The sequence below is a fragment of the Chlamydotis macqueenii genome, chromosome 1, assembly GCF_036417535.1.
Source record: "Chlamydotis macqueenii isolate bChlMac1 chromosome 1, bChlMac1.mat, whole genome shotgun sequence".
NCBI lineage: Eukaryota > Metazoa > Chordata > Aves > Otidiformes > Otididae > Chlamydotis > Chlamydotis macqueenii.
Window position 1 is genome coordinate 87,988,048 of NC_141556.1, and position 27,060 is coordinate 88,015,107.

General features: G+C 41.0%; 1 protein-coding gene across 2 annotated transcripts in view; it reads left to right on the plus strand.

The window, feature by feature from the left end:
- The window catches only part of USF3 (upstream transcription factor family member 3), a 31,845-nt gene extending 11,299 nt beyond the window's left edge, over window positions 1-20,546 (plus strand). The window contains exons 1-6 of one of the 2 annotated variants that reach the window (XM_086760740.1): window positions 3,754-3,869; window positions 4,742-4,806; window positions 6,921-6,949; window positions 9,284-9,366; window positions 10,960-11,056; window positions 12,195-20,546. In XM_086760740.1, coding sequence (XP_086616866.1) covers window positions 4,760-4,806; window positions 6,921-6,949; window positions 9,284-9,366; window positions 10,960-11,056; window positions 12,195-18,661 — 6,723 coding nt within the window. In that variant the 5' untranslated portion in view covers window positions 3,754-3,869; window positions 4,742-4,759 and the 3' untranslated portion in view covers window positions 18,662-20,546. Of the gene's footprint in view, window positions 1-3,753; window positions 3,870-4,741; window positions 4,807-6,920; window positions 6,950-9,283; window positions 9,367-10,959; window positions 11,057-12,194 lie in introns of those variants that run through there. The other variant, XM_086760732.1, reaches the window with a different exon arrangement.
- Window positions 20,547-27,060: the final 6,514 nt, after the last annotated feature.

Consider the following 27,060-nt stretch of genomic DNA (forward strand, 5'->3'; position numbering starts at 1 on the left):
GAATATGCATAGCTGCGTATGAAAAGATCCTTTCTGCCTTGTACAGAAGAATGAGTAGCCTTGCTTATTTGAGGAAGATTGTTTTATACAGCCAAATATAACAGATTGGGAGAATTATTTTATTTTAAAAATTAATATTAAGTTGGAAACGCTTCCTAAATGAAGAGTAGAAACAATGTCAAATAAAATAATCTAAACTAACTTGTTTCTTAAAAAGCTAAGTCTGCTGAGTGTGTATGTTTTGAAGAAAAGATTTCACAAATTAAGGTGCTGAATAATACCTGCAAAGATGGGTGGTAGACAAGAAGATGTTTCAAAACAATTTGAGTTTGCATTTTCTACCTACTTTTTTAGAACTATGGAGGAGATTAAGTTACGTTAAACTTAAATCTCCAGAACACAAACTGTCTTTTATTTTCTAGGAATGACATTGCAATAAAATCAGTATTTCAGATTGACATTGTAAGAGCTGTAAGCTGCATAAAGCTTGAGGGAAGCTTGGTACTAAATCAATATAAATGTTGAATTGCTTCTCCTTCATCTGGCTAAAGAATTTGGAGTTTACTACATTCTCTCTGCAGAAGGCTTTCATGTGAGTCAAGTGAGCATATTTCATGAGTGAACATAAAACACATTTGCCCCTAGGCTTATAAAGCAAATGTATATCTTGTGCTTTAAAGAATCAGTGAAGGAATCTCTTTGTGAAGTAGTATTACTTGTGATGGAAGAAGTAAAGTGAAACCCATTGTCAAAGTTCTGGTGATACAGCAGCTATGAGGAAGAAATGGAGACAGTATAAACATTATTCGTCAACCTGCGGAAGTCTCCACCTAGGCAGAATTGTTATTTTTTTAATTTGGAGAGCTCGTATTTTCAGCAGCTCTTAAGAATGCCACCTTCCTGATGTTACGAGTTCTGACTGTTTTGAGGTGTATCAAATAAAATGGTTTTTGTCCTTACAGAATAAGAATAGGAAAAAAACAACTTCAGTTCACCATGTTTCTTATGGTACAATCTAGCAATAGAAACCGCAGAGTTGTATACAAGTGCTTTTTAACAAACTTAACGACATCTTTTCAGGTAGAATATCAGAACTTGAAATAAACTAACTGGTTAATTAGACAATATATACAGTGTTGGGGTTTTTTCTTACCACTCCCACAAAACTGCTTTGAAACTTCTGGGGAAATGTCGGTTGAATTATAAACTTCGGTAAACTTCTGACTTAAAGAAATTCCACAGTAAAGTGAAATTAGAATAATATTAATTGCATTCCTGTGTCCTGTCTTCTATATGAAATAGGCTGTAGATCACAGCAGAACTGAAGTGTATACAAATTTCAAGTTATTTATGTTTGCTAGTTTGTGAGGCTTATACACTCAGCATATATTGTGCAGTGAATGGCATCACTTGAACGCTTTTTTTGTTTGTTTTTTTTTTTTTAAAGTGCAGGGCAGGAAGAAAGAAACGGGGAGTCTTTGACACTTTGTAATAAGGACTTTCTGTTTTCTCGGGATCAAAAAATAGTTACAAGCTGTATTCATACATTTCAGCCCAAACTTACACTAATGCCTTGTCTTCCCAAATACTATATACAATGTATTGCTGATTCATTCCAGGCATCTGCTAAGGAGGAAGAAATAAGGGAATCATAAAACTCTGTAGATCATGACTTTGGGAGATAGAGATGCTGATATTAGAAATAAAAATTGAGCTGAGAGGACGTGGACCCTCAGCAGAAGAATAGGATTATGGAGAGCCTGTGTTAGGAGGAAGAAGTGGGTGCTCTGGCTTGGGGCAGAGTGAAGATGAGATTGTGGATGCGATCTAGACTGTGCAGGGAAAAGCAGATGGAGTTCTCTAGGGGCAGTAATTGTTGGTGGGTGCTTTTTTACACTCTTTACCTTGACACAGTTTTCCTTTATCTGTAGCCTTGCATGGTAACTGGCCACCTAAATTCACGCTAATGCTTTCTATATTAAATGCAGTGTAATTCAGAAATACTCCTTTGGTTCTGAAGTAGTATACATTTGCAAGATTAAAAAATTATTATTCCTTGGTGAATATATTAGTCTTCTAAAAAAGTCTTTCATCTTTTTGCTCTGATTTCTAGCATACTTGCCGTGGTCTACTAATGCCCAATAACAGATATATCAACTCTGTCCTTACAGGTGGTGTAGAAAAGTAAAGAAACAGGGTACGTGACTGGCACAGGAAGCAATCCAGTATCTTCCTTTTTCTAAGCATAATGTTTGTGGGCTTTGCTGTACCAGAACTGTGTCCATGTGCTCTGTGCTCACATCCTTACCCCAGTACACAGAAACAGTACTGTATACACTAAATTAAATGATCTCTTTGCCCCCTTGAATAGCTCTTTTACCTGATACACAAGGTCTTAATCGTGGATATACAAAAGTGTAGTGTGACTGGTTAGCTACTCTGCATCCCGTGTCTGCTGGTAGCCTTAATGGGTGTAGGTTCTGCTGGGCTGCTTGGACACAACTGAAAAAATCCCACTGAAACAAGGTGTGTTGACCAGACTCTCAGTGTATGCGTGAACGTCTCTGTGGTTGCCAGCAGTGTAAGAGATGCCTGGGCTCTAACCAGATTTGCCTTTTTTTTTTTTTTAATAATCAGAATTCCACACTTGCTAAACTCTCCCAGCTAACCCTTCATCATCACCTGATACAATGAATGCAGCTGGAATAACTAACTACTACTGACCATCACCAGCTATGCACAGGAGGGATAAGTTACAAATGCCAGTAGGAAACTGGCTTTCCTGGCTTTCAGAGTTGTGAATTTTCACTAACTTGGAGAACCTGAGATACCAACTGGACTAATCGTACTATATGTAAACAAAAATAAAATTGTTAGTGAATTAAGCTAAATGGATTTAAAGGAGAAGAAATCTAGTTTTAAGCTGAAGTAACACAAGGTAATTTATAACCAAAATGAATAAAAGTCCTGAAGTTGCACCACTACTTTCTCCCACAGTAAAAGATTCTGTTAACTCTGTCAAGTTTTTTCGTAATCTATGCAGAGCATGGTCATTGGGAATGGAGAAAGCAAAGCCTGTCAAGAAATATAAATAGAAAGTGATGTGCTCCCATTGATGAGCTATGAAAGTCTGTGGTGATTGTGTTTCAGGTAGGCTGTATGTAATGCCCAGTGGAGTGGTGTAATGCTGTAAACTCATCTTGGAGGATTGTGCCTCATTTTGTGATGGTGTGAACACTTTTCTTTAGGTGGAGGAGTTGAATTAGGTTTCTAAAAACTTCAGGCACTTTGAGGTCCCCAAGCTGGATCTATTCATAGGATGTTGCCTGTTTGCTTACTTCATGATTTGCCAACATTTCCTGTGTCTTCACAGGAATAGAGAAAGTACTTAAAGAAGGGGTGGAGTAGTCAATAGCATCAGCTCTAGTGTTTCTCCTCAGTTAATCTTTACTGAACAAAAGCACTACCTTCAATTAACCTTTGAGAATATAGAGACTGGAGAACAGCACCTGAGTTCTGTTCTGGCACAATAAAGATTATTTCTTTTAGCTTTACACACGCATGCACAGAGTCCTTTCCGAAGTGTATGCTTCAGTGCTTTGGGAGCTCTATAGATGGCTGGCTTTCTGGTTTGTAAGGATATTTTTTTTTCTTGTTTTTGGTGTCAGTAAGAACATTACATTAAGAACCGTTCGGTGTTGAAAGTTATATTAAAAACCACCCCCACTTCCTTACAGTACAAACAAACAAAAAAAATACCATAAAGATACGAAGCCTGTTAAAAGAAGCTGATGAGCTTTCCAGGAGGAGCCAGGGAGAGGTGAAGCAACGAGGAGTCTGAGGGCCCATGGGAAGAGTTGCAATAAAAGGTTGGTTGATGAGGGAATGAGCAGAAGCATGAAACTAAATAGAGACCTCAGCCTTATCAAAAAACAGATTTTATTTATTTTTTTTTTCCTGTTGTTATCTACAGTATACTTCTTGTTACTTGGTCTTTAAAATTAATTCCTCTGGTACAGGAATCTTCAACCATCATTGATTTAATCTCATCTTTTGTCGTTTTTTTGTGTTGTTTTTGTTTGTCTAAATACAGGTCACTGATGTGTTCAAGATGAGGACAAGTTAGGTGCAATTTATTAGGCTGTTATGTATAGATGTATTTCATAACTTTATTTTTAACTGAGTTTTATGTATCTGAGAACATAGGGTGCCAATTTTGGCCATTTTAAGCTGTACGTTAATTCACTAGCTGGTAAGTTTTGTAATTTGCTATGTTAATAGCACTCTAAATTTGTCTTTAATAAAAAGTTCTCACTGTAGCTTGTATTTTGCTTATTATTTATGCTTTATTTAGAACTGGGAATTGAATGCCTATGCAGTTAGGAAGGGCTGATGAAAGAGAGTTCATTTGTGCCTCCTCCCATTCAAGAAACAGTCATATACTTTAATTTTCCTTCTTGCTTCCTTAAAGTAGTTGGGATTATAATTGGTTTTATATTTAAAGTAATTGAGGAAATGGAAACCAGTTCATCATAGGCAGTGAGGGTTCCTAAAGCACCCTGAGAGGTAACATACTTCATTTTTAATGCTCACATTACCAACCATTGTACATCAAGGTGATGGACTTGTGCATAGTATGGCCCCGTCCTTGTGGTGAAAGGCAAAATGAAGTAACAAATATTGTGTGCTAAGAATTGAGAAGAGTACAGGAGTTGTTAATTCCTTCCACAATTTTCTTCAGGCTCTCTTCTCCGAAACCATGCCAGAGATGACAGAGAATGAGACACCTACTAAGAAGCAACATCGGTGAGTTTCTGTAGGAAAGTGACTATTTTGTAGTTCTGTAGTCTGCAGTCATGTCACAGTTATGAATTGTCTAGATAAAAGTTTGTCAATAAGAGTATTGATAAAAAGTTCTGAGGGTTGATCTGAGTTGATCCAAAAGTTTGGGAACTATGGCTGGAAAACTCCCTTACTGTCTTCCCTTCTCTGTACTGAATTACTTATTGAAAATATGTCTACCTGGGCTACCTAGGCAACGATATTCTTTGATTATTACACTGCCTACTCTGATGTGTATAAAACTGTGTCGCCAGCTAGGTTAGAGTGCAGCCTGTATTATTGCAGAGACTCCCTGTACGTATTGGGGGGGGTCACTATACTCATTTTGACAGAGTAATTTAGATGTCTTCCTCGACTCCCAATGGAATCTGAATCTTACATCTCAAATCTCTGCTGGAACTCAAAATACATCTTGAGGTTGAACAGCAATACTATGACCAATATTTGTAACAAAGTGACTCAGAGCTCATTACAACACTTTCTGGGTTTTCCTTGCTTTGTAGTAGCATGTTGGTCTAATATCTGATTGGTAAGGAAATCCTTCAGGCCCTAATTAAATACAGCACCCATCTTATGCTAGTTGGCCATGTAGGATTTGATTTATGACAAGAAAATCTCAGAAAGAAAATTGATTTGTCCTTTCAGTCTTCATGGATTTTGTGAGTTTGTCTTACCCCACTAATAGACTGTTTTGGATTCTGTGTTGGTAGTAGGAATCCAAAAGCAGCTGGGTCTCTAAGTACTTACATGCTTGTGCATATTTAGAATATATGATCAATTCTGACTGGCAGGTGATTGTTTTGAATATAAGTAGGAAAACCATTTAAAATTATAGTTTATGTGCGTTCCTGTTTTGGTGGTGCAAGTTTTCAATGAACAGAAGGTTCACCACTTCTTGAATAGCTGTAGAGCAGATGTGCAGGCTTCCGTTGGCATTTATTAGACTTGAAGATGTTAATCTTTAGGCTTTACTCTAGATGCACCCTGCTTTTGGTGAGTTACCAGAAATAAACGTGTATCACCCCAAAGTGTAAAGGATATATGCGCCATGGTAATCACATATGTCATCCACATGTATCTTGAATTGTCACTTCACATTCCTTGTTACAGCTGGACTGTGCTGTAACAGTGGAAAAGGACAGCAGAAGATGCTACTCTGCTTTTTGCTTACTCTAGCAAAGCATCTAGACTGAGAGTGCACTGCTGCACAGAAGTCTTTTGAAAGATGTTTTGTTTTTTTTTCTGGAATATATCTTTTTCCGGAAAACATGTGCTTTGCTCTACTATACTTCCTGAAAATATTTAGCGTACTGCAAGTATACAGTACATCTGATTTACCTACATAGAGTACACATTTGGGATTTATTGACCTCCAGCAAAGAAATTTAAGGCATTGCACAATGATTCTGACCTGGTTGCCATTGGTCCAGAAATCCCAGGTGAACACGTGAAAACAAAGACAACCCTCACAAGTCCAAATTATACCTAGACAAAATTTGGAGGCAGTAAAGAACAACTGCAGAGGAATGGTAATTCTGGTTTCTCACACAAAGGAAGCATGTTTGATACTAGAAGGTATGATGTTTGAAGGTAACATGTCTGGAAAGATCAATTTGCATGGGAACATTTTATCCAGTTTCATTGATCCAGTGAACGTAAAAGCAACATTTCAAACAAAGATTTAACTATGCTGTTGCTCACAAATTAGTTCTATTTTTTTTTTAATATTTGGCCTTATTGAACACTGAGTAGTGTAATAGTTGTTGCTGAACAGAATCATAAAAATCCAACTCTGCCCTATAAATATGTAACAATAATCAAATGAGGTATTACACTATGCCTTGTTATGCTGAAATCTATTGAAGTCTGAACATGAATGAATATTTGTTAGAAACTATTTAATACTGATGTCTAAGACCAGTCTTGTGAATGTGAGTTCTACTACATTCTTGTTCACAGAGTAGAATATAATATTTAGTATTTTTAGCTGAAATGTAAACAATAAAAGAAACATTTGTTTGTATGCAATTTTTTTCACTTTATGTTTCACGTCACTGTTTTCCTTTTATGTTTCACAGAAAGAAAAACCGAGAGACACATAATGCAGGTAGGAGCATTATGCTTTGTTGTTTGGTCTGAAAATAAGCACAGATGCTTTGAATGTATTTTGCATGGAGAAGGTTCCTCTGTAGGAGTTTATTAGACTAAAAAAACCTACCCTACCAAACACCTTTCTATGCTCCTGCATAGAATATATGTGCAGAAGGTCTCTAGTTCGCTGTTTTCCACAGGATGAGGTTACAGTAGCACACCCAAGTATGAAAGTAGGACCATGCCCCTTGGTTTCCCTTGCTAGTAAACTAAGAAGTAAACAATTTAAATTCTGTTCAGTTCTACAGGAAAATAAAGGCATTCACACACAAATAATACCCATCTCTCTTAAAAGAGAGGTAAACATGTAAGAAAATTGGAGGTGGATATCCAGCCCGAGAGCTTTAGCAGTTCCCTGAATTAGAAATATTCCTGTAGTCTGTCCCTGAGGCACCCACCTGGACGTTTGCATCCCAGAAATTCTGTGTAAATACCATCTGGATGTTGCAGGAGTCGCGTCCTTCAAGCAGCGTGTGGCCTTTTCTTCCTGTGGCTGTCTTGCTCCAATGGCATCTTCTGCAAGCAGCAGCAGAAAGATGGACTGGGGAAGGATCTGACAAGTTTTGGCCTAGTTTATACTAAGAAATATATTCCAGTTCTTTTATTAAACACCACTATTCTGTGGTCTTTACAAACTCAGCTGGATAAAACACTGAGTAGTCTTCACAACTGTGAACGTTGTGGAATATAGTGCTTGTCAGGCTGTGCCCAGCATGTGGCCGATTTCTTAAGGATTAAGAAGTATCAGGAAGTAGTCTTATCAAGTTTACTTTTAAGATTGCCAGCCTTGTTCTAATTCTCAGTTCCTGTTTTACTTGCCGATAGCTTTCCAAAGTCTTCATCTACTGGGCTCAAACTCTGCAAGATGTGGGGACCAGCTCCCTCTAGCCCTGTAGCTTGCTTAGTCATTCATATCTGGACAAGCTGTAGAGCAGAGCGTGGAAAATATTATCAAAACAAAGGAATAGCACTTCACAACCACTGTGATATCTGTATGTATTAGTAAGATATTTAAAAATTAAGTCCCAAGGATTACGTGTTTTAATGTTTATACAGCTGCTCTCATTTATAAATTTCTTGCAGAATTAATATAAGAAATTCAATATACAAGAAATATAAACTTCTTGCAGCAGAGACTTTGTCTTGCTATACTTAGTATATTTAGGCTTGTGTGTGTCAACACCACCAGTCTGTCCTGAGATACAAAAATTAATTTATTAGTTTAAAAAATGTAATTTGAAGTGACAGACCACTGAAATACTCACCTGTGGGTTTCTGTGTGCCACCAAAAGCAGTCCGGCTGTGCAAACCACAAGCAGTACTCAGCACAATGAAAGATACATTGGTTTGAATCTTGACAAAGCCGTGACAAAAGTTTTTTCAGGCTCTTTGAGAAAAAGGCATCTAATAGTTTCAGTTTGCATGGAACACCAAAGCATCTCAGTCAAAAAAATAGCTACGTGAGAGTGAACTATATTTGAAGGAAGCTAACTACACTGAGTGGAAAACAGAGATTAATACTGTGGAAAAAACATGCTCAAAGGTATTTACATTGCTAGACTTGTAGTGTAGACCCTTTATTTAGGCCTTGTGAAGAGGTAAATGGTCTCTAGAGGACTATAAATGAAGCATTTTCTGACCTTCTCCAAAATGGGTAATTAATGGAAATACTGTTCATCAAATATTTTCTTTACTCACACTTATAATTAGACCTTGCAGAACAGTTATACCTTTGAGCATAAAAAAGAGCAACTGATAGTCCATATACCTAGAGCTTCAGCTATATTTACTTTTGGCTGCTCCATCAGTATAAATTTAAAATTAAGATTGAAAACTGATAAAATCTAAATTCTCTTTTGGTGCTAAACTTGATATTAGGATTTAAGAGCCAGATTTCCTTCCCAAATCTGAAACGAATTCTTTCCATAATCTTGGTTCATTTGCTTTGTGTGCCTAAATTTAATTAATCTACATTGTCAAAAGAGTCTCATAAAACTCGGCTAGAAAGCAGTACCAAAACCGGAATTTTGAGTTGCAGTAACTCCTCTTTTCCTCAAAGGTGTTCAGAACATCCCATAAAGATATTGCTGCTTATGTTACAGATCTTAATTCCGCTGAGTATTAATTCAATAACTGAAGTTTACTTGAGAGAGGAAAAAAAATTTCCTCTAAAGTTACTGAGGGTTCCAAAACATCATGAAATAATGTATTTATGAGCCCTTACTGGTTGTGCCGCTGTTGTGCTGACTTGCCCAACCAGAATGACACAGCACGTACTATTTTTGCTTAGTGGAGAGGCATCGAAAGAAGAAGATTAATGCTGGGATAAACAGAATCGGAGAACTCATTCCCTGCTCTCCAGCACTTAAGCAGGTGAGTGTCCATTCAGAGGTGCATACAAGTTTCCTGTAAAATGCTTGTGTGTTTCCTTGTATATGAAGTATAAATACTTATATAGAAGTATAAATACTTACTTTGCTATGTGTCTTAGGAAGAAGGCAAAACTGTCTGAATTAACATGCTTGAAAAATCCTACTAGTTATTAGTATTTAAAAAAATATTTGTGATAGAATTCCTTTTTGGAAGTGCAGGGCCGCATGAATGTAACTACACAGATTTTGAGCATTTTATCTGAAGATGTTGCATATGACTGCTGAAGGAATGAAATGGTATGAGTTGCACATGTGACTGATTTTCTCCTTGATTCATAAGTGCAGTATTTTTGAGCAGGCTAGTTTGTCAATAGCAGTTTGTTCAGCTTGCTAGTATCTGGCTGTACATTTGATTGACAGCTTCCCAAAGTTCTTCTTCAGGGTGCCTGAATGTCGGCAGCAGCAGAAGGCGAAAATTCTGTCTCGGCTGCTGCCTGCCCAGTTGCATTGAGCTGATGAATAGCTGTTCACCCTTTCCTCTGTAGGAGGGGTGGCAGGCTAGCAGAAGTAGGTTGAATCTGGCCAGTGGGTTGCTGGTTACGTTGTGCAACTCCTGTTTGTTAAAGTAATTTTCTACTGATGCTGTTTAATGTAGTCTGTATAATGCTCAAGAGGTGAAAGCTATGGGTTAATAAGCAAGATCATTTTTTGGGGTCGTTCTCCAATCCCTTCTCTGCCCTTTGCTGGTGATCATTTAATGTACTAAGATGTAAATAGAAATTGCATGTGTGCTTATTTTTGTCATTTTTCATATAATGGGCTGAAAGCTATTCAGAAAGTGACATAATAATAGTAAGTTAAGACAGTGTCCTTGTGAAAGATGAAGCAAGACAAATGGTTTGAGGGTGATGCACGGAAGTGTTTTTTTCAAGACAGAATAATCTAGAGCAGAGGCTATGCCTATAGGACAGTAGAATGAGAAAGAAACTAAGAAATGAATGAGCTTTTTTACAAACAGAATAAACATAGTTTCATAAAAGGAAGATGGTGGAGAGGTTATGGCATATTTTCTCTTCCCATATTCTCCAGTATATTAGTTTCAAAATTATCCATATGCCTCCCTGGATAATTGTTCCATGTTTATTTCTTTCCTTATAAAATATTTACAAGGCAGTATTCTGGAAATTTCATGTGATATATATGCTTATTAGTGATCAAGAATATTAGGCTGCTCAGCAAGAATGATGCTTGCTGTTTGACTTCTGTAGCCTTAGTATCTAGCTTTGGGCATCAGAAAATGTCAGCTCCAGCATTGAAAATGTCATTCTGTAAAAACTCGTGGCATTTTAGGGTCAATATCACTCATGAAACCTGTAGTTCATCTAAAAAAAAACCAAAACCAACTAACCAAAAAAAAACCCCCTAGAACTCCACAAAAAAAACCTCCAACAATATTCAAAGAATCATTCGGGTTAGGATATTTTTAAAATGAAGACTCTTGGAGCAAGTGAAATTTCATCATTAGTGGATCTACCAATGATAGATCTTTGTCCTAATTTTATAAATATATATATATATATGTTTTCTTTTAAAGAGCAAGAACATGATCCTGGATCAGGCCTTTAAGTATATAACAGAAATGAAAAGACAGAATGATGAACTTCTGTTAAATGGAGGGAACAATGAACAGGGTAAGTATGGATGCTGCTGGAGGCTCTAGAATTTCTGTCACTCACTTTCACTCTGTGTCTTTTAGTAGTGACTGACAACAAAGCCTGGATCAACAAACTTGGGAATCCCAAGACATTATGCACATAAAGAAAAAATACAGCTGCTTGGAATATACTGAAACAAGAAGCCAACAAGACCAAGTGTGCGTTCTTGCACATAGCTATGAGATAATGAAGCAATCGCATTGTAATGTAAAGTAATTACAGAGGTCATAAATGGTGTGACATCATCTAGTAGATTCCATCCCAGAATGGATGGAATGATTCCAGAATGATTTCAAACTTCAGAGTTAGATTTTTTTAATTGAAAACATGGAGTTTCCTTGAGGCATACAGCTTTTTTTTTTCCTTTCAAATGCTGTAAAAGTGATCGCAGCCTATTTTATAAAAATATAATGCATCATATAAAATCTTCTTGTACAGATGCATAAAAATACAATGATGGAAGTATGACAGAAATAATCTCAGAGCTAACATTGCAGTTTGTCATTTTTATTTCTACCCATAGAATGGAATTCTAAACAGTTTCTTTTTATCGCATAGATGTAATTGATTTTGGAAAACCTAGGTGATTTTTCTAGTTACATGAGCCATCCTCAAGAGAATTGCTGGTTTTTGTGGCTTTACATAAGTGCTTTGTATTTAATTTTACATATTACATTTTTAGATGTAATGAAATTAATTGCCCTGGAAAGCCATGAGATTATCAATTAAATAAAAACAGTTTTAGTGTTTGCAAAGGAGCAGGGAAAAGAAAAAGATAAATTAACGTGCTCATATTTCCTTCAGTAATTAAACAATTTTATTATTGTTTAGTTTCATCTGAGTTAGTCGTAAAGTTTAGTCCTAAATAAGTTGACATATCCTGCTATTGGTAACGGGATAGTCTGTGAAGTTCATTCACTTTCCTGCTCAGTAGAGAGGCTTATCAGGATAAGAGTCTTCAGTTATGTTATGTTAACCATTTGAAGAAAGCACACATTATTAACAATTTATTTCAGTACTACATAGTATTTACTCTGCAAGTCATGTGGTAAACATCCATTACCTGGTATTTGCGCTGGTGCTGATGTAATGGAGTGCTCTCACTGTTTTGTAGCTGAAGAGATAAAAAAACTCCGGAAACAGCTGGATGAACTGCAAAAGGAAAATGGGAGATACATCGAACTACTGAAAGCAAATGATATTTGCCTATATGATGACCCTACAATCCACTGGAAGGGAAATCTCAAAAATGCAAAGGTCTCGGTTGTTATTCCCGGTGATCAGGTTCAAAAGAACATCATTGTCTATTCAAATGGGAGTCAACCCAATGGAAATAACCAGGGAGCATCTGTCCAGGGAATAACATTTAATGTTGGTCATAATTTACAAAAGCAAACGGCAAATGTTGTGCCAGTCCAGAGAACTTGCAACCTTGTGACTCCTGTGACAATTTCTGGTATTTACCCCACCGAAAACAAGCCGTGGTCACAAACTGCAGTTTCTCCACTGGCATCTGCCCAGCCAGTTCCAGCAGGGAGTGTTCTTGAGCTTTCCACCCCGGAGAATGAGCGAGGCACGCTCGCCACTACTACTGCCAGCTCACAGAGCGCGTCTCGATCAGGAACAGAGCAGGAACTGCACTGTTCTTCAAGTAATGCACCACAAAATAATCAAAACCTCCCCAAAAGTAAAAATGATGAGGAGGCTACTAAATTAACAAAGAAAACGCTCCTGCAGGGAGTCAGCCTTCCTTCCAGTGCCTCCACGGAAGCCTCCCAAGTTCAACAGGTGAATGCAACTTGCTCAAATACACACAATTCTGTGAGTGACCTTCAGGAAAGCTGTGTCATTTCAACCACAGAGACAGCTTGTGTGCCATCTGTGAGACTGTCTACTGCAGACTGTTTTTCCTCTGTAAATGTCCTCAAAAGTACAGACTTAGCAAGTAGTGCTGGAATGTCTGTGACTTCTGCAGCAGGAGTTAAGGCTGTGATGGCAATAAGCACTCTGCCTGCCAGTCCCCTAGAGAACTGCTGGTCTTTTTCAGGCTCTTCAGGTGTTGGCACTTCAGACTTGAAAAACATGAGTAGCCTTACACGGATGCCTTCAGCTGGAAACACGCAGACCACATGGACGACTTTGCAGCTAGCGGGAAATACTGTTCAGCCGCTAAGCCAAACGCCATCCAGTATAATGACTGCACTATTAAACGAGCCAGTTAGTGGTGCTGGTACTGTATCGTCTGCTCACAACAGGCCTTTGACTACAAGTATCAGTTTGAGTGCTTCTCTGCCTGGGGATGGCCAGGCAGCTGAACAGATTGTAGTTACCTTGCCCTCGTGCCCACCCTTACCTATGCAGCCATTAATCAGCCAGCCACAGGTTAAAACTCAGGCTGCAGGAAATATCCTTCCGTTAAATTCAGCTATGCAGGTGATTCAGATGGCTCAGCCTGTTGTGTCAGCTGTTGCAGGAGCACCAGCTAACCAGAATGTCATCATTCTTCAGTCTCCAAACCCCGCTCCGTGCCCTCCGATTGTGAGAGCAGAAGTTCCCAGCCAAAATGTTAGTCAGCAAATTGTAATTATACAAGCTGCTAATCAGAATCCTCTTCCCCTGCTCTCCGCTCAGCCTTCTGCTTCTGTAAGAGTTCCTGTGAACGGGCCAACTGCAATTGCGAACTCTAGCAGCTCTATTCAAAATGCCTCTCTTCCACAGACTTTCGGAGGGAAACACCTTGTCCATATATTACCAAGACCATCTTCTTTGCCATCCTCTAGCTCTACGCAAACATTTTCAGTTACAATGTCTAATCAACAGCATCCTCAAACTATCTCATTAAACGGGCAGCTTTTTGCGCTGCAGCCTGTGATGTCTTCATCTGGAGCTTCAAATCAAGCCCCTATGCAAATTATTCAACCCACCACCAGCGAGGATCCAAATACCAATGTTGCTCTCAATACATTTGGTGCTTTAGCTAACCTCAATCAAAGCATATCGCAGATGGCTGGACAGAGCTGCTTACACTTGTCCCTCAGCCACCCTACCAATCCCACAACTGTCAATAACCAGATCGCCACAGTTAACTGTGTGTCATTACCAACTTCTGTGGCATCTTCAGTACCTGCAGAGGTTTCAGTATTAACTAGTGTATCTAATTCAATAAACGCTTCTCCCAAAAAAGCAGCTGCTGGCTTGCCGTCCAATGCAAAATCAAAAAGGACAAGCAAAAAGCCAAGTGCAAAGAAACACCAAGCATCCAACAGTAAAGCGTCCTGCCTAGGGGTTCCTTGCAAAGATGCAGGGAAGGTGGACTGTGCTCCTGTGGAAATGGTGGCAAAGCAATCAAATGGCGAGGGGCTGCTTGAAGACGCTCCAGCAGCATCGCAGGCTTTAACGACGTTGCAGGCGAGCAGTGCGGCAGCACTGAGTGGCATCAGTGTTTCTGACTGTCACTCCAAAGACACTGCGAGCTCTGAACAGGCAGCAAAAACCTGCTCTGTCCCTGAGCCAAGCTCGGCAGAGGTGCCGCCTTCCTCACCACTGGCACTTGTGGTGTCAGAGCAGCTGGCGCTCGTCCCGCCGACCACCAAAGATGCTGCTCCTCACCAGCAGGCCCACGGGTCTCAGAACCGTCCACCAACCAGCTCTGCTTTGTCAGAGTCTCCCAAACCCTGTGAACCCCCCAGCACCTTAACGTCCTCTCATACCGAAGCACATGTGACACATTCTCAGGTTGCTGGGGCATCAGCAGCACCGAGCAGCACAGCAGGTCGTACTTCCAAGGCAGGAACAATTTCAGAGTCTTGCAACGTTGCGCAGGATTCCTCAGTGGTAATGCAAGATGCGGACTTGCTAGAAGGACAGGGTCTAACCAAAATGCTGTCTGATCTTACAAAAGAAAGAACCGCTGTGGAGAAAACCTCTTCGTTTACCGTTCAGGGGGAGCATTCTAATTTTCCCATGGAAAACTCTAAATCAGCAGAATCAAATGTTGATTTGCCTGAGAAGCAGGAGCTTTTGCTAATGAACACAGAAGGTGATACTCTCTCCCAGCATCACTCCTGCGTTTCTGATCAAGAAGTAGTCAGTGCTTCCCTTATCGCTAGCAGGCAGGCAGACTCCCCAATGTCAACTAGCTCTGGCAGCAGTCGAGGCTTCTCAGTTGCATCTATGTTGCCAGATACCACCAGAGAAGACATTACTAGCAACACCTCAACCAGTACCTGTAACAGCTGCACATTTTCAGAACAGACTGACATTGTAGCTCTTGCAGCAAGAGCTATTTTTGACCAGGAAAACCTTGAGAAAGGTGGAGGAGGAATACAGGTTAACATGAGGGATGCTATCTCTAAGGCAACCGAGGTTGCACCTTTGGAGAGAGAGCAGCAGCCTTTTAAACCTCAGCCAGTGAAAGAAAACAATGCAGGGCCGTTGGAAGCGGCACAAAACAAATTCAGTGCTCAAGACACTGTACAAGCAAATGTCGATAGACGGGTTGAAAAGCCAAGCTGCCCTGTTGGAAGTGTGGAAACATCAAACACTTCTTTGCAGATTTCTGCTTCCCAGTCACCAAGCATAACCAGTTTAAGCGTGAATAATCTAATACACCAGAGTCGCATTGTCCATCCCCTTGTGAGCTGCTCGAGTCTGTCCCAGTCTTCAGAGCCAGCAAGTGTCCCTGCAACTGTCAGCCTCTCCCTTCCATCTAGCACATACGTCAATCAGTCTCCAGTACCGGCTATGATGAGCGAATATGCTCAGGAACAACTGAATGCTATTCGGGCAAGCACCATGCAGGCGCCCCAGCTGCAGGAATCACACTTAAAGCAGCAAAGTCATGAAGGTCGCAAAGACTCTGCCAAGCGAGCTGTTCAAGATGACCTTCTGCTTTCTACAGCGAAGAGGCAAAAGCAGTGCCAGACAACACCCATACGGCTTGAAGGGATGGCGTTGATGAACCGAACACCAGAGAGCATTGCTGATCAAACACAGATGCTAGTCAGTCAGATTCCTCCTAATTCATCCAATTCAGTGGCATCAGTGAGCAATCAAGGGCATGCGGATGGCCTTAATAGGTTATTCCCATCAAACAGCAACTTTGTAGCACCAGCTTTGAGACAAACAGAAGTTCAGTGTGGTTCTCAGCCATCAATTTCAGAGCAGCAAGGCCAGGCAGGGCAGCACTTGCAGCCAATTCAACATGTTCCTGCTCAAGGCATATCTCACCTTCACAGTAATCATCCGTACTTAAAGCAACAGCAGGCTGGTCAGTTGAGAGAACGGCACCACTTGTATCAGCTGCAGCACCATGTCACTCACGGGGAAAACTCAGTCCACTCTCAACCCCACAGTGTCCACCAACAGCGAACAATACAGCAGGAGGTGCAGATGCAAAAGAAACGAAATCTCATCCAAGGAACACAAGCCACACAACTTTCTCTACAGCAAAAACACCATGGAAGTGATCAAACACGGCAAAAAGGTGGTCAGCCTCATCCCCACCATCAGCAAATGCAGCAGCAGATGCAGCAGCACTTTGGAGCTTCCCAGCCTGAAAAGAACTGTGAAAATCCTGCAACAAGCAGAAACCATCATAACCACCCTCAGAGCCATATAAATCAGGATATTATGCATCAACAGCAACAAGATGTTAGCAGCAGACAGCAAGGTTCAGCTTCTGAACATGTGTCAGGGCATAATCAGATGCAGAGACTTATGACCTCAAGGGGTTTAGAGCAACAAATGGTATCCCAGGCAAGTATCGTAACGAGACCGTCAGATATGACATGCACCCCTCACAGGCAGGAACGAAATAGAGTTTCCAGCTACTCTGCTGAGGCACTCATTGGGAAGACGCCCTCAAATTCAGAACAAAGAATAGGAATATCTCTTCAAGGCCCTAGGGTTTCCGACCAGCTTGAAATGAGAAGCTATCTCGATGTTTCTAGAAATAAAGGGTTGGTCATTCATAATATGCAGGGCCGCTTATCTATTGACCATACAGTTGGCTCAGATGTGCAGCGGCTTTCTGAGTGTCAAACATTTAAGCCAACTGGACCCAGTCAACAACCAACGGGCAACTTCGATGTACAGGCTTCAAGAAACAGTGAAATTGGTAATTCGGTGTCATCCCTCAGGGGCATGCAGTCGCAAGCTTTTCGAATTGGTCAAAATACTGGGCCGTCCATGGAAAGACAGAAGAGATTGCCCTACCAGCCAGTACAGGGTATTCCAACAGGAAATACCCTGCCATCACGGGATAATGAAAACACGTGCCACCAAAGTTTTATGCAGAGTTTACTTGCCCCTCACCTTGGAGATCAAGTTAGTGGAAGCCAAAGATCAATCTCAGAACATCAAAGGAACACGCAGTGCGGTGCCTCCTCCACGATTGAGTACAACTGTCCCCCAGCACGAGAGAGCGTCCACATCCGGAGAGATGGTGATGGCCAGAGTAGGGAGAGCTGTGACATGTCTATTGGTGCAATTAACACAAGGAACAGTTCTTTGAATATTCCTTTTTCCAGTTCTTCTTCCTCGGGAGATATTCAGGGTCGCAATACAAGCCCAAACATCTCTGTGCAGAAGTCCAATCCCATGAGGATGACGGACAGTCATGGAACTAAGAGCCACATGAATACGCCTGTTTCTAGCAACATGCATGGAGTTGTGAGGCCAACTCACCCTCACTCTGCAGTTTCTCACGGAAATGGCGAGCAAGGGCAACCTTCTGTTCGTCAGCCAAATTCTTCAGTTACTCAGCGGTCGAGGCATCCTCTGCAAGATAACGGAGGTTCTAAAATACGTCAGCCTGAAAGGAATCGGTCTGGAAATCAAAGACATGGAAATGTCTTTGACCCTAGTCTTCCCCATCTTCCCCTGTCCACCAGTGGCAGTATGATCCTTGGGCGCCAGCAGTCTGCGATAGAAAAAAGAGGAAGCATTGTCCGATTTATGTCTGATGGCCCTCAAGTGTCTAACGATAATGCGGTCCCTGATCAACATACCCTCTCTCAGAATTTTGGATTCCCTTTTATTCCGGAGGGTGGCATGAATCCACCGATAAATGCCAATACCTCTTTCATCCCACCAGTCACTCAGCCTAGTGCCACTCGAACACCAGCTCTAATCCCAGTCGATCCTCAGAATACACTGCCATCCTTCTACCCACCTTACTCTCCTGCCCACCCTACCCTTTCCAATGACATTTCTCTCCCGTACTTTCCCAATCAAATGTTTCCTAATCCAACCACAGAGAAGCCGAGTAGTGGAAGTTTAAACAATCGCTTTGGATCCATTTTGTCTCCTCCCAGGCCTGTTGGTTTTGCTCAGCCAAGTTTTCCTTTGCTTCCAGATATGCCGCCAATGCACATGACCAACACTTCGCACTTATCCAATTTTAATTTGACGTCTTTGTTTCCCGAAATAGCCACAGCTCTTCCTCCAGATGGTTCAGCAATGTCGCCTTTGCTTTCCATTGCAAACACATCTGCTTCAGATTCTTCCAAGCAGTCCTCAAACCGACCTGCCCACAATATAAGCCATATTCTAGGTCATGACTGCAGCTCAGCTGTATGAAAACTGGTAAACTGACTTCTAGTCTGATGCGTTGTTTATATATTTAAGAAGAAGAAAGTGGATCTTACTGGCATCCCTGAAGAGACCATTCATAGCATCACTGTTTATTTGCCTAAATGTATGTATATGGGTACTTTTTGTATTTATATGCACACTGTATTTCCATCCACCTTACTAACTTTAAAGCACCAGTGCCTATAGCAATGCTTACTTACTAGTAAACAGTAAGGATGCAACATTTAGAGCTGTGCAAATATTGGTTGTTGATTTTCCAACAATCAAGTTTGATGTCCGATTGTTCCATGGTAAGGGGCCACCCTCAGTGATACGTGGATATAAAGAAAGGGGTGAGAGCATCCATATGGGAGACAGGAAACGAATGCTACAGGTTTCATTTTGTTTCTAATGCGTTTACCTGAATCTACAAACAAACTTGAAGTGGCTTGGATTTCTCTTTCTTTTGTAAAATATCTTCAGGAGCCTCAACACAAGTCAAGTCTGTGTTAACCCAGCGTTAATTGATAAAGAAATTTATTGTGCAGCTTTTGTCTGTTTGAAGCTTGTCACATGCACTTGACTTAAGGCTGACTTTACCTGGCAAAAATTACTATGTGTTTCTGTGGTCAGCAATTAAAAATCCTGGTTTAGAAAATTCAGATTTCTTTAACCCATGACTTTCTGTTTCTAAGAAGAATTTTGATGGATCTTGTTTTAACAGTGGCTTAAGTTACTGCTGAACTTTGTCAACGTTTTAATGTAACTTATGACTCCTTCTCATGTAGTCAGCGGAGACAGCACTCATATTTTTTGCCATTTCATTGTTCATATGCTGCAAGTTACCTCAGGGTGGGTTTTGTACCTTGTTTAGCACCTTCTTAATGTCTTTTTTTTTTTTTTTTTTCCCTCCCCTCTCCTTTTCTTTGGCCCATGCTCAAACACCAGCTTTCTGGTTTCTGTGAGTGACAGTCCTTTGTTGTACCAGGCAGCACATGGGAGGAGGACTGAGCCTGTGGCATCCCACAAAATGAACGGGGATCCCTGTGGGCACAGTTTTTACATAACATTGCTGACAGGATCCGGCCCAAGTTAATATCAGTACTCTGCACTTGAATGCACCTTTTGTCTAAACTTGTATGATTGTGACTGAAGGAGGACCATGAATGTGTCAACACTGAAATGCTGCATATCAGGAAGATGTCGTGATTTGAGCACCAAGAGGAAGGGAGATGCATTTGTATGTACGTGAGAGTCGGAGTGAACGTGCATGCGCTGTCTGAGTCTCCACTACTTTCACAAATTTCAGTCCTGTTTCTTTTAAAGGAAAGGGAAGAGCTAGGTAAGTGTTTTATTTATTTAATGGTTCTGCAGTGTGATTTTTCTGAAAAGAAGGCAGAAATATGTCTTTTATTTTTATGTGCTTGGAAATAGCATTCTGCTTTTGATTCTTCAAGTAACGGAGTAACTTCAGGTCGTCTCGTATGCAGTCCTTTCTTTACTAGCTGGGGAGTGGCAAAAACTGCTCCAAGACCTCTTCTCTGGGTAGGGTAAGCTTGAAACACTTGTGTGTTGCCAAACAGCGCATCATCATCTTGCTGCTCCTGGGACCTGTCACAGGTTTTTTCCCCCGTGCATCTCCTAGTGGGAGGAGTGGGGCAGAGCAGGCTCCCTTGGATTTTTTTAGGGATTTTTTTTTTTCTTTGAAAAGCAGAAAGAAAGACTTTCTCTGTCTCCAAGAACAGGACCCACAAAGAGGGATCTGAAAGTTTTTTTCCATAGCTTGACAGCCCAGGTCTCGTTTTTGCTAAGTCTCTTTACACTGATCCAGAAAAGTAAAGAGGCTTTAGGGTAAGAAAGAACTGGGCTGTGTCTGTAGTCCATCCTGACGTTGTCTTAAGTAAAATGGTTCTGATTCAAACTGGGAATCACTTTTTAATTCAGATGGAGCGTATCTTAGGACACTAAATCTAAGCGGTGCATCAGTATTATGTGTTTTAAAAAAGTAAGAGATTGAATATTTATTTAATTTCAAAGCAAGACAGCTTGTCTGAGTTTGACTGTGAAATGGGCAGCCAAAGTGTAGTTACCGACTGAATGCCAGCAACTGGCCTGTGCGGAACAGGAGGGTTAGGAATGACGGTCAGTCCTCAACTCTGACTGAGCACACTGCAGGTCTGGGTGTCGTCTGATGAGACACTCTGATCAAATTGATTCCCTGAACATAGTAGATCCTGAAGAGGCTGCCTCAGGTGGTGAAATTAGTTCCCTAACAATGAGTGATCCATGGGTTGTGGACTATCAAGACGGGGGATTGAATCCGCAGCTACGCTGTGTGTTACTGCCCCATCTAGACCGATAGGAAGCACAACAGCCATTCCTGCTCTCTTTAAATGACATGATGTGTGCAATGGTGTATTTGGTATTATATTTGGTATTTGTATTTCACTGTAAATTAGTGAAAAATTAAGCCCTGGCTTTCAGAACTTTATATATAGGATGTTAATCCTGCTCATTATTCCAGGCATTCACGTAGTACCCCATTCGTTTCGTCTGCTGGCAAAACTCCGCTACTTCATGGTCCTGTCGGAGGTCCTGATTTGATATTTGATACCCTTCTACAATAAGGTCACCCCCCCCCCCAGTGGATGAAGGGAAGGCAGTGGATGCAGATTTTCTGGATTTTAGTAAGACTTATGATACTGTCCCTCTCAGCATCCTTCTGGACAAGCAGTCCAGCTGTGGGATGAGCAGATTCACGGTGCACTGGGTGAAGAACTGGCTGAAGGGCAGAGCTCAAAGGCTTGTAGTGAATGGGGCTACATCTTACTGGCAACCGGTCACCAGCGGTGTTCCTCAGGGTTCAATTCTAGGGCCAGTACTTAATTTAAGAAGGATGTAAAGATATTCCAGTGTGTCCAGAGGAGGGCAACAAAGCTGGTGAAAGGGCTGGAAGGCATGGCCTGTGAGGAGCTGCTGAGGACTGAGTTTGTCGAAAAGGAGGCTAAGGGGTGACTTCATGCTCTCTACAGCTTCCTGAGGAGGGGAAGGAGGTGCTGGTTTCTTCTCCCTGATATCCAGGGATAGCATGGCAGTGGTTCAAAGCTGTGCCGGGGGAGGTTTAGCCTGGATGTTGGGAAGCATTTCTTTACCAAGAGGGTGGTCAGATATTGGAACAGGCTTTCTAGAGAGCTGGTCAATGCCCCAAGCCTGTCAGTGTTTGAGAGGCCTTGTCCAAATGCTTCTTAATAACATGCTTTAACTTTTTTTTCAGCCCTGAAGTGATTAGGCTGTTGGACTAGATGATCGTTGTAGGTCTCTTCCAACTGAAGTATTTGATTCAATTAAATTCTATATTTTTATTCCTTCATATTGATTTCACTATTAATTTCACTGGTGTTATAGCGAAGGTTAAATGCAACCCTGAATATTCACAATAGAATATGTCATCTGTGACTGTGGGGTTTTTTTTGTGTTGGACATCATTTTCTGAAGAGCCAGTAGCTGTGTCAGTAACTTTCATGTGCCCCTTTTCTGTTTACAAAGATGACCAAAAATAGTAGCCTTGTTCACGGGATACCTGTAGTGCAGGTAATCACAACAGGCCTTTCAGTAATATAAAGACTATTGCAATTTTGCAGGAACTGCACAGTTTTGCGGGGTTTGTGTGGCTCAGAAGTAATTACCATGTGACTGACCCTCTTCTTTAGAGGATTGTACCCTGCATTGGTGTGACAGGGCATAGTGACTCCTGTGTAATCACCATGCCGCTTTGTCATCCTGCTCAGGACTTTTTCTGAAACCTCCCAGGACCAGGATGGAGAAATATCCTTTCATTGCCCTCCTTGAACATGGCAATTTCTGTTGAAGTTCAACCACTTACCAGCATCAGTCTTTTTTTACATGTCATAAGCGATGCTAAATGATCCTGTGGCATTGGTGTGGGATCAGGAAGACTGCTGTGAAAAGAAAGGTAGGCAGACCTATCTGCAAGAGCTTCATATAAACACATCTGTCCAAATTCTGTTGTTTGCACTGCTAACTGGCTTTTAGATCAATTTAATTAAAGAAAAAGTGGCTCTGTTGTGCAGTCTTTTGGTCTAATTGACTGCCAGGATGGTCTTTGAATGCTGAATCTGGCCAGGTCCCCTGGTTTAAGCACAGCTTATGGGTTTGCCACAGATTTCAGCTTCTCACATGTTTGTGCTCATATGCCTTTAGGAAGAACCATGGATGGACTGGGTATTTCACATCAAGAGAGGAAAATAGGTATTAAGTAATTTTTGTTAGTTTCTAATTATGAAGTTGTTTTAGTTTCCTCATTGCTGTAAACCCACATTCACCAGGCCACAGCTCAGCTTCTTGTGTTTGGTTTGGTAGGTCACTTTGTGCCACTGACAGGTCCGTGTTTCAGCTTTTCTGACTGCTGGCCCTTTCCCAGGGCTTTGGGTTCTGGTCTCAGGAAGAGGAGCAATTGCAATGTCTTTCTTTACCATTGAGTGGAAACTATTCTTTCTTTTCTTTCATTTTTCTTTTATTTTTTCTTTCCTCTGAAGCGTATGTGTTTAGGTATCAGGTTGATAAGAGTTGAAGGCAGGCATTCCTTACCTCAATATAGGCTTTTGAGGGGAGAAGTTTGAAAAGGGAGCTTCTATAAGTTTTGCAGATCAAATAATTCTGTTTTACTTGTTACAATAACAATTTGACAAGCAAATACATTTTCTTCAGCAAACATCTATGACACCAACAATTTATCTCTTTCTCCTAAGAATTACTTGGCAAATAACAGTTCTTTTGTTTTTCAAGATGTATTTGGAAAAGATTTTGTTGTTTTAATTGCAATTTGTTAGCCCAAGAATGGCATTTTCTCTTCCATAATACCTTTTTGAAGGTTACTTACACTAAGTGGGTGTTTGTTTTGATTTTGAAGAAAGGCAAAATACCTAGTACTGCCTAATTTAGCAAAATAAGCAGCAGAAGGGAAAGGTTCAGCACTACCTCTAGGGTGGGACTGCTACAGCTGACAAGTGTTGTGTATCTGTGGCTTTCAGCTTGGTCTAAATGATTTCAGCAAACAGTAGCAAATGGTACAGGGCTGGATCACATGTGTGTCAATGCAGTCCTTGATTAATCCCTTAAGAAGCCTAGGAGAATAAGAGTGGAGTCAAACTAAGCTAAAAGCAGGCAATAAACCAGAAACGCATTAACATTTATATACATTTTCATTGAGAGAAAGGACCACCTTTAAGAGCAGCTAAGGAAACGGAGAACTGATGTGATTTGAGCTGGTGGCTGAGCCTTACTGGAATGTGTTTTGTAGCTTCTGCTCCAGTCACTATGCTGCTGCCTAGGTGGAAGAGCACCTCTGAAAAGAAAGATACGCTGTGCTAGTACAGAGCCTCCTGAATTTTGCACAGATTTCCTACTGCACTTTAAAGCTGCGCTGCTGCTGTGGTTGGTGACTGTAGTGCTGTTGCAGGAAACGAATCATGTGGCAGGGCAACTGCAGAGGGCATTGCTGGAGAGAAGAGGTCATTTCATTATTTATGATCTCCTGTTGTTTCTTCACTTTATTCAGAGGTACTTGTGCAGTCCTGACTCAAGGACTTGGTCACAAACTCACGCTGTAATCTCTTTGTGGATGAGTAAGTGTAGTCAGCTGTGTGAAGAGCTGTGGTCTTTTGCTGTTCTCATGCTCATTACTTTATTAATGATCTCACTTTGACTGGAAAGACAGAGTAGCATTGAATCTGTTTATACCAAATTGGTCACCTTTGTGTTGTTTTCTGATACAGTGATATATCCTTTATCATCACTTAAGCTAAGCTATCTGCTGCTGCTGCTGTTCCCTTGTGCTGCTGATCCAGCACGGCTAGCAGCCATGTGGACAGGACTGCCAGTGCAGACAGGTTTGTGTGTGACGGTGTTTTTGACCTCCTACTGTCTCTGCGATCCCTAGAGTGAATCTAGAACCTCAGAGCACCAACACTTGATTCCCACTAGTGAAAGATTTAGCAGAGGTTTTTGGCCATGATGATACAAAACAGTCTTCTGTGAACAAGCCCTGCTTAGTTTCACAGAAGCCATTTATTATTTGCTGATACCAGTTTTTGAGATTTAAAAAAAAAAAAAGGCATTTCTTTCTGCCTCACCAAAAGTATTTTTACAAGTAGGTTCCAAGTTTGCAATATGCGCTGCTGTTTTGGCAATCACAAATGTGAAACAACTGAGCTCACAGTGGGTTGTACCCCTGTTCCTGCCCGCTCCCTGTGCGAAGGGAAGCAAATATGGATTTTGCCACAGGAGATTAAGCAAAGAGGCTGTTGCCTGCCACAATGTAAATTATTTATATTCAGCCCAGAATTTTCTGCTGTGATTCTGTTTTATACAGCTGTAAATTACTTGGATACAGTCCCAGTGGAACAACCTTACTATTTTGTAATCAAAAAAAAAGGAACTCTGCAGTAGAAATCTAAAATGAATGAACAGGAACATAATCTTCCAATTGTAAATAAGATCTTGTTCTGTTTATTTTGACATCTTTTTACAAATATGTTGCATTCAGGTGTAAATATCCCAAACTATGATCTTGTTCAGAGTTCTGAGATTTCTATTGTTAAATGTAATACTTTAATAGTTGTAATAATTATTTGTATAGATATGAACATGATAGTATTTTATTAAAAAAAAAAAAGAAAAACGCTCTTTGAACACTGAATTCTTGTTGGTACAGCTTCTTTCCCTAGGGAAAGCCATGCATTTCACTCTTCAAAACAGGTAAAAATACAAGCTTTGTTTTGACATTGGGCATTTACAATTCTAGTTCTCCACTAATATATATTCTCTGCATATACCAGAGTTGTCCACCACTTTATTTGGATCTATAAAGCTACATAATCCAGAAGAAACATATACTGATAATGAAGTATCTAAATAATGCATGGCAGATGCTGTCCCTGCCCAGGTGGCAGAATCACTGCGTTAAGGTACAACTTCAGCTTTATAAAATGCTTCTTATGACACCCTGCTGTGCTGGTTGTGAAGGGCTCTAAGATAGTTCTTCTGTCACAGTTTGAATCTAAAGGATGTGGTTTGGATGTAACCAGTACAAAGATGCTGCAAATAAATAAAGGCTTTTTGGGAAGCTGCGTAGTACAGGAGGAGCTGACAGAATTGCTGTGAAGCAATTCCTTTTGAGGGTACCAGGATGCCATACTTGTAAACCTCGAGGTTCTCATGGGCACAGAAGATACTTTTATGGAACTTTTTTTATTATTATTAAAAACTTTAGTATGAAGACAGTCAAGCTTTTATTCTGTTACTTTGGTGACAGACACTATCTATAGTTCAATGAGGAGGCTGTACTCAGAGATTTCTGTGATTCAGTAGAAAATCAGGACTAAGGACGGTCTCTGAGCAGTCACAGTAACCTACTCGCAGCCCACTTTTCCTACCTTGAGAGGGCAGCTCAGACCTGAGAGCTGGCAGGCAGGGCTAATGAACTGCACCAAGCACTGCTCAGGAGCAAGAGCCCCAATTTCAGTGTCGGTGTGCTGCAAGCACACACTGCATAAAGGTGGAGTTTCCTGCTGTAGCAACCTGCTCTTTCCAGTCGTAGTAGAGGGGAGGGGAAGGGAAGTGGAACACGAGGCATCTGAGTACCCTCAAGGATGGGCTGATGCCATCACCACTGGCTGACCACAACAGATGTAGGTGCTGTGCTTCCCTATGGGAAACGGAGCAGGGCTGTTGGTGTGGTTGCCACCAAGGCCCCAGCAGCACCCATGGGGCAGTGAGGTCCCATTTGTCAGCCCTCTGGGCTGAAAGCTGCCTGGGGTCCTGGGGCCTGCTGGGCTCATACAAATGCGTGCTGCAGCCACGTGCAGGTGTACGTGAGGAAAACCACATACAAAAGCACAAGTGAAAGTGGCTCAAAGTGTTTCTTCCCCCATCTAGACGTGGAGCATACGCATAGGCAGCCTGCCTGTCTCAAATACACCCTGTTCATGTCATGGATAAACTCAGTATCTCCCTGTTGCTGTCACTGCTAACTTTTTTCCTCACAAAGACCCTTTTGCTCAGTGTAGATGCTGCTGTTTTAACATGCAAAAAATTTACATTTAGCTGTGTACAAGTTAACATTTATCCTACAATTGTGCCTTCACATTTCAAAATGTGGCATGCGCCTCATGCCTGGGCTGCTCTTCTACCATCTGGCAGGTTTTGGTGGTAGTTGTAACGCTGTCAGCTCGCATGATCCTAATAGCTTCCCTGAACTGTGAGGGGGTTTTATTATTCTTATACAAAAGCTGTTTCTGTCTCTCTTGAGTTGTACCGAGCAGAACAACTTTACCTACATTTCCTGAAAAAATAGGGAGTACATGGTTGTATCCACCTCCTCCCTA